Raw genomic sequence first — 8,419 nt, 5'->3', positions numbered from 1 at the left:
TCGAAGAAACCTAGCCTCCCCCCACCGGCTAGCCGGGGCAGCCCCGCTCTCTTCCCGAAGCCGCCCTCCGCCCCGCCTTCCTTGTCACTCAGCGCCTCTTTCCCCGCCCACCCACTGCTCCGCTTGCCAATGAAGGCCCGGTTTTTCCCCTCCCGGAGGACGTTGCCGAGATTTTTTTTTTTGGAAACGTGCGTGGAAATATTTGCATATTTATCAGGCCGAAGTTCTCTCTGCACCAATGCGGGCGGGCGGCAGCGTCCTCCTCATTAGCATACACACCTCGTCGTTCTGCATAGCGCAGCAGCAAGCAGCGGCAGGCGCCGGCGCCGGGGTTGGCGAGGAGCGCACGCAGTAGCCGTCCGCATTGTGTGCAACCCTAGAAGGCGAAAGAAGGCAGGCGGGCTGCTGGCCAGGCGAAGCGCAGCGCAGCGGGCGAGCGCTGGAATGGCTGCAAGGTCCACTTCCTAGCGGGGAGGCTGCGCTACACGCGGCGGCGGCGGCGGCGTCAGGAGGGGAGCTCGGCGAGGCTGCCATGGCAGAGCCCAGCGGGGCGCGTCCTTACCTGCTCGCTTGAGAAATGATTGACGACGAGCTGCCGCCTCTCCATGGAGCGGGAAGGAAGGGGAGCCGCTGAAGCGTCGGGGGGATTTTGCTGAGGGGAGGAGGAAGGGGAAAGGAAAGAAGACTCGGCTGCTGCTGACGCGGAGCGCTGAGGTGGGCAGCCAGGCAGCCAGCCGGCCGCGATAGCAAGGACTCGGCTCAGGCGAAGAAGGGCCGAGCGAGCGAGCGAGCGAGCGACTGACTGGACTTGGCCCTTTCGCCCTCGACGGGGAGACCCCATCTCGGCGGCTCCCCGGGTTGCCCGCGGGCAGGTCTTGGCGCCGAGGGCGGCTCTCGCGATGCGCTGCCTGCCGCTGCTCGGCTTCTTCGCCTGGGGCTTCGCGAGCTTGCCTGGGCCCAGCCGAGGAGCTTCCCCTCCTCCCTGCCCGCTTTCCTGCAGCTGCGATGGGGACGGCGGGGTGGACTGCTCCGGGAAAGGGCTGGCCGCCGTGCCCGAGAGACTCAGCGCCTTCACCCACACCTTGTAAGTCGGACGGGGAAGGCGACGGGGGGGGGGGAGTTGGTGGTTGCGCTTGCCTTCACCTTGCCAAACAGGTTGTGTGCGCTTTCGCAGCCTGGCCTGAGGGGGGGGGGCGGAGGCGGGAAGGAGCCTCTTTCTTTCTTCTTTGCCCCAGGCCTGGCTGCGAAGCTTTACCTGCGTGGAGATCGGCCCCGCTGCAGCGAACCGAGAGCTGCTGCGCGTACCCTTCGCCTACCTGGGAAGCGAGTCCCATTGAGTTCAACGGGACTTGCTTTCGCGGAAGCGCGCATGGTGTCGTGCAGATTAGATATGGGTTTCTTCCTTTCTTCTTTTTTTACACAGCCCTTTTCCTGTGAGTGCTCCTTCAAAGTAAATTAAGTGGGGCATCCTCGGAAGTAAGTGTACTTAGGATGCCAGTGCTTAAATTGTAATCCGGATTCCGATGTCCACTTTACTTGGTGTCAGGCAGCCTCCCTGAACACCTCGAGACTTAAAATCGGGGTGTCCTTTTCAGGATGGCTAAAAGGCTATTAAAAAAAAGTCAAACTTTTTCTACCACATCCGTGGGTATTCAGGTGGTAACGTTTCTGAGTGCTAAAGGGAAACGGTTGGTAGTTCACTAATTTTGCATTCATGAACATAGGCTACAAGGATGTCGTAACAAACACCTAGCGTAACTCAAATGTGTGTGTATGTGTGGTGTCAATCCTAGGCATCCTCTCTTATTGAACTTCCAAGTAAACATAGATATGACTGGGCTGTAAATTCCAAGCCCTGTTTTACAAACCAGCAGGGAAGTTTTAATTGAATTGAGCCTAGCTACTGATTTGCCACATTGCCCCCCTTTATTTTATTTTATTTTATTTTGAGGCTGTGTACACAATACTGACTTAAAGCGCAGGTGGGTCATTTTCTCTCTCAATTCAAATGGAATCTGTCACTTGGGGGGGGGGAATGCATCAAAACACAGTATTTCATAGGGAACCATAAGACTGATACTGGATAGATATGGATCATGGAGAACGTGTCGGGTGGGAGCACACTGTGGATGCAGAATGAGCGGGAGTGTAACCACAGCCTTAGCCTGATTCTCCAATTCTCATCCTTTTAGTTTTTCTAGCAGAACATAGGAAGTAGCCTTGTACAGACTCTGACCATTGGTCATTGAGTTTAGTATTCTCTACACTGACAGGCAGCAGCTCTCTGGGCTTTCAGACAGTTCTCTCAGCCTTACTTGGAGACACCAGGGATTTGACCTGGGGCCTTCATGCAAAGCAGATGCTCTACCACTGTGCTGTGGCTCTTGTGGAAAAGAGGGATGGCCCTTGCAGCAGTCCTTGTTGTTCTTCTGGTTAAGATCTATGTCCTGAAAAAAAAAAAGGGGGGGGGACAATAGCTCCTAGCTGCTAACTTTCTCACCCTCATATCTCTTGGAGAAAGGAAATACCAAGGGATTTATGGAGAGGTAAAAGTAGAGCTTAAGCACCTGATAGTGTCTGTGTCGCATGAACAAAAGCAGTCTGCTAAATTTACAGGTATGCTCCCAAGCAGACCTGGTTTGGTTAAGGCAGAGCCAACATACAAATATTTTGGTGCTGCAATATTCAGGCATGTTGACTAATGACACCTGCCTTTCTGTATAAATCAGTTGATCTTGACATGTTACTGGGGCTTGGATTTGAAAACAGATGCAGTAAAACTGAGATTCCAGTACAAATAATCCCAGCCTTTCTATCTAACAATGCCTTTATAAGAAAAACTAAATACCTCAGAAAACAATGCTAGGTGTGTACTGCATCTAGGATTTCAAGGGTGTGGTGTTCTAAGGTGTGTGTGTGTGTGTGGTTAATCACACCTGGTGCTGTGTATGCAGACTTGTCTTAAAAGCTCTGAGGAATTTCCTAAATTTTTTACGCTTTTGGTCCTAAAGCTTGCTTGAGCATTCAAGTATCCAGTGCTTTAAAGGAAATTATAAGATATTCAGGGAGCCCTGAAGCAAAGTCCTGTTTGGTTTCAAAGATAGTTGGAGGCTATATGCTGAATTTGTCAGATGAGAAGATTTGAGGCAGACAAGAAGAATCAATAATTAATTTTGAAATGGATTATGTAGCAGAGTTGCATTGTTTAAAGGCCAAGAGAAGGTGGTGGGGATTAACATTAAAAATAGCTGTGTATATGAAACCAAAGAGGATTAGGTAGGAGTGCATAAAATAAGGATTATAAATATGAGAATAGGTTTGGAGTAAGATGAGGTAGCTAGCGCAGGGCTGTGTCATTTTTAAAAAATCAGGAGTACTGTGTACTTTAAACATGGAGAGAGGGTACAGGTACTTGTGCAGATACTCTCCTTTTTCGTTATAATTATTACGGTTTTTCACTTAGTCACTGACTGCTATTTCCACAAAATAGAACAGATTAGGATAGGAAATCTAGGCAGGGATGCTTCAAGCATAAACACTTTTCCAACTGGATATTGGTGAAATATTAAAGGATAAGTATATGCTTGCTTAGTTTGGCTTGTGCATTTGAGATGTTGTGAGAGAGCTTGGATCTGTAATCCTATATACTAAGACAAAACTCATTCTGTGAGTGCCAGGTGATTTGAGTTATGCAGACCCAACAGTGCTACCCATAGGGGAAAATGTACACAAAAAGTTGGGGGAGGGAAAAACCCTAAAAGGGTGTTGGGATGGCAGAGCAGCTCAGTGGGGAGTGAGCATTCTCAGTTACTATGGAATATTTTTTGTCTATTGAATAAAAACAGAAAACTTGGACAGGAGGACAAAGTCCCGAGAATGGACATGTCTGGGTGGGTGGCATGCTGCAGAGGAGCACTCCACACTGTTGCATTTTGTTGTAGGTGCTGCTTGTACAGTTTGACACTGAAGTACTTGCAGCATGCAAGGGTCTCACAATCTGATGGTTTCAGAGTGATAGTATCTTGAAATGTCTGGCTTAGAAAGTTGCAGTGCTAAGCAAGGCTTCCCACAAATCTCATAATAGGGCATGTTGGGTGTGCCTCACCTTTCCATGAGGGGTTAACAGTGAAAAGCTATAATGAACGCTTGCTTTGAGCTGCAGTCAGGTCTCGTATTACTGAAATTTCACTTCTTTCCCCCCAAAGAATATTGTGGTATATACATTTAGATGTTGTCCGCACCAAGCAGGCAGTATAAACGTCGCTGCCCCATGGGAATTTTAAAATACTAATTTTCTTAGCAGCATATCCTTATCAATTTCTGGATTAATTTCTTTTCTAGCCCACTGCCACAGATTATTACTATTACAGTGGTACCTTGGGTTACATACGCTTCAGGTTACAGACGCTTCAAGTTACAGACTCCGCTAACCCAGAAATAGTACCGCGGGTTAAGAACTTTGCTTCAGGATGAGAACAAAGTCCGGTGGCATGACGGCAGTGCGAGGCCCCATTAGCTAAAGTGATGCTTCAGGTTAAGAACAATTTCAGGTTAAGAACAGACCCCCGGAACGAATTAACCCGAGGTACCACTGTATAACCCTTTTGCAGTGTTAGAACATTGACATTCACTTTTAGAAGTTTCACTAGGCCAGGTGTGATGCAACAGACTATATCCAAACCATGATTTGGAGATTCATGAGTGTGTCACAAGTTTGTGTTGTTTACTCGCCTACTTTCTTTTGTGAACTCCAGTTCCTTCTTGACATCCTCCTATTTAATCCCCTTTCCCCCACCAGCATAATGTTTGCCAAACTAACTATAGGTAGTACAAACTATAGCTATGGAAAACCAAGAAGTGGAGAAGGCGATCCTTAGGAGAGAGTGTAAGATCCTGCAGAACATGCCAGAGCCTTTAAAATATGGGTTTGAGGGGAAGGTTGCATTGTGTTTATGACATCTGAACTGGGCCAAACATTTATGTTGTGTTCAGAATGTATGCTGAACTTCGAACAAACATGGACACACATTGTTTTCTTTTTCTCTCTAGTCATAGGAATAACTTAAATGGCTGCAAAGGGAAATGAGGGAAAGTGAATTGCATGTTAAGGTTATTCTGAGCAAGTTGAGGGATTGAAAACCATTACATATTTAAATTAGCCTTGGAAATAAGGTCACAAAATTGCTACCAGCAAGAATTTTACCAGCCCATCTGCCCACACACATACGTTAATCATTTGTAGCATATCAGTGACCTAAAATAACAACTCTGATATTGCAATTGCTTATCTCCCAATTTACAAATGGCTCCCTGCCTTGAGGTGTTCCTTACTGGCCACAAATAACCAGGCAAATGGCTGTTTATAAACTGAATTATCTTAATATCTTATTGTAAATGAAGTTATTTTGTGATAATATAAATTAATATTTGAAAATCAGTATAAAGAAGGGAAGCATAATAGTTAAGATAGATAAAAGTCTTACAGGCTGGCTGGCACTGGTGTGGTAGGAAAGAGAACAGTTTAATGGGACATGAAGATGCATGACTGGCAGTTATAGCAGTTACTAAAAATACTGTATGTACCGAAGAATCTCCTGGATTGCATGGTTGCAGGAAACCTGGTTTCATTACCCAGAGTTTGTTCAGATTATGACATTGCATTGTTGCAAGATAGGTGATGTCCAGCACATTGACTATGCTAACACAGTCAATTGTGTCTTTTGCCACAATTTCGCTAGCTTATACTAATGAGCATGCTTGTTTTCTCTTGCTCTTGAGGGTAGGACTCGAGGCAAAGGCTTCAAGTTACAAGAAAGGAGATTCCAGCTAAACATTCAAAAAAACTTTCTGACATTCAGAGCTGTTTGGCAGTCGAACAGACTCCCATGAGATATGGTGGACTCTCCTTCTTTGGAGGTTTTAAAGCAGAGCTTGGATAGCCATCCGTCATGGATGCTGTAGCTGAGATTTCTGCATTGCAAGGGGTTGGACTAGATGAGCCTTGGGTCCCTTCCAACTCTTAGATTCTATAATTCTATTATCATAACTCAGTTGAATTGATCACTATGATCATAACTATTACCTAAGGCAAGGAAAGCTTCTCTTACTGTCTTTGTTTATTTTCTCCATGCTTTGCCTTGACCATGTTTTCCTTTTTATTCAGGTGAAAGGACAGAGTAATGGCTTAAAATATCACAGTTCTTTGATGCTCAGTTGATATAAAAAGGAGGTTGCCAACAATCTGATGTGCTTCACTGCAGGCACTTAGTGTTTATTGGTGTGTATTCACCATGCCATTGCTTGAAGTCCACCTAAAGAGAGTCAAATACATGGGAGACACCATAGCGAGAGAGCATCACCCAACAAGAGTTTTAGAGCCTTAGTGGAATTGATCCAATTCAACCTAGCATCTAGATACATTAGTTACCCTTTGAATAATAATAATAAAAAAAACAGGCGTGAGTAGCCTCATCTGGAAGCAAGGAATAAAATAATCCAGTTCTAGTAGACATTTTTCCTTGATAAGCATTATAGTAGGCTGCAGTTCTTTAACATTGTTCTTGCTTTCTTTAGTTTTTAGGATTCCTGTCAAACAAGATGTCCTGTGTGGTACTTCTAGTGCAGCTGTACAGGGCCTGGCCATGTTTATTTACATTGGTTTATATTTTCTCTCTCCTCATCCTATGTATAGTAAAACCACAATTGCTGTGTTCCATTTGGTTTGCTTCTTTCATACCAGTTGTCTTCATTTAGCTTCCCTCACTCTAGCCTCCATAATTTTCTTTCCGAAAATTGTACAAGAGGTTTATCTTTCAGAACATGGAAATCCAGAGTGCTATGCTCAGTTAAAATAGGTTAAATGCCAATTAGAAATGTTGGCTACTGCTTAATATAAAATAAGTGAAGTCTTCATGCTTGGTTTCTAATAATAGAAGAGACACTAACTTTGGGCAAAAGTGTTATTCTAAAGCAGCAATGCAGCAGCAAGCAAAGGCTATAGCAGCCAAGTCTGCTGCTTGTGGCTGCAAAGCCAGACAGGATGTATGTGACTGTTGCCATGGAAACAAAGGGGCAGTCCATTCTGTACTGAGCACCGGATGTTAGCTCAGTGTGTGTGTCATATGACCTGTACAGGATGTACATAGGTGGAGTTTGGAGTTTCACCTGAAATTAATTAGGCTTCCATTTAAACATTATTTGAAATAGAGTGGAAAAATTCTTCCTCCAATGAGACCTGTTTGTACAAGTTTTGTGTGTATTTGTTCTAGAGGGAATCTTAGTGGAGTATCTTCTTTGTAGAATGTCTTTCATCAAGCATTTTTGTAGATGCCCACTTAAATGAAAAGGAGTGTGCAAAAGAGAATGACATCTGTTTCATGATGTTGCACAAGAACAGAATTAAAAAGCCTTCTAGTGCAATATTTTTTCAATAAGGGAAGACTGGAGACTAAAACTGCCTCACTCTAGTCTTGGTTTGTGAAAAGGGTGGCATTACAGCCTTTATTTTCAGTAGATAAGCTTTAGAAAAGACTCATTAGCTGCGCTTTTTAATATGACCATTAATGTTTATATTGATTCTGAGGTTTGTTTATGTTTGAAATGTGTTTTTCAGTAACATGCAAGGCACTCTATCTTTAATAAATATTCTGTGTATTTCCAACATAGAACCATAAAGTTAGAGGGGTCCTGAGGATCATCTAGTCCAACCCCCTGCAATGCAAGAATATGCAGCTGTCCCATATGGGGATCAAACCTGTGATCATGGTGTTATCAGCAGCATGCTTTAACCAACTGCTTTAGTTCATGTGGGTCTCGGATCTTTTTTAACAAAACGGTAAGAATTTTCAAGTGATTTGCAGTTGAAGAAAACCTGTGGGTGTGGTTTGACGATTGCAGATCAGTGAGCAAATTAAATGAACAAACAGAACCCTTAATTTAGAATGGATTTGACACTTAGTTTTGCTTTCTTTCGGAGCTCATTTCTGCAGGAAAGTTTTCTTTCTGTTTGCTATGCGGAGGGTGTACTGAGACTGGTTTGCAGTGTGGAGTGGTCGTGTATTACATCTAGCATTCATCAGTCTTCTAGGAAGTACCTGTTGTAAAATAATCAGGTTTAGCATATCTAACTTGGGGCTTCATGACTGTTTTGGATAATAGAATAGGGATCCTTTCAGAAGAATAAAAGTGTGTGCTGACAAAGTTAGGAGAGGGCATTGGTCTGTACTTCAGAGATGGTGGTTGGTGGCTTTAGTTTTTAGGGGGAAAGCCCATGAAAGATGTTTGACAAGTTCACTAGTCCAATGACAGTCTGCAAGTGTTTTGTGCTCCTCGGCCAGCTTGGTCACCGCTGTGGCATTTGCTGCAAGAAAACTCTTGTTGCAGATATTCAACAATATTCTTGTTAGTTTCTCTGTAGCTA

The 8,419-nt window shown here is 44.4% G+C and overlaps 1 protein-coding gene across 1 annotated transcript in view; it reads left to right on the top strand.

The window, feature by feature from the left end:
- Positions 1 to 246: 246 nt before the first annotated feature.
- The window catches only part of LGR4 (leucine rich repeat containing G protein-coupled receptor 4), an 87,299-nt gene continuing 79,126 nt past the window's right edge, over positions 247 to 8,419 (top strand). The window contains exon 1 of the mRNA XM_079965163.1: positions 247 to 1,084. Within this exon, the coding sequence (XP_079821289.1) occupies positions 900 to 1,084 (185 nt within the window). The 5' untranslated portion in view covers positions 247 to 899. The remainder of the gene's footprint in view (positions 1,085 to 8,419) is intronic.

Source organism: Podarcis cretensis (assembly GCF_951804945.1).
Source record: "Podarcis cretensis genome assembly, chromosome: 1".
Lineage (NCBI taxonomy): Eukaryota > Metazoa > Chordata > Lepidosauria > Squamata > Lacertidae > Podarcis > Podarcis cretensis.
The sequence above is the reverse complement of the archived record's forward strand: the minus strand, read 5'-3'. Positions and strand labels throughout refer to the sequence as shown.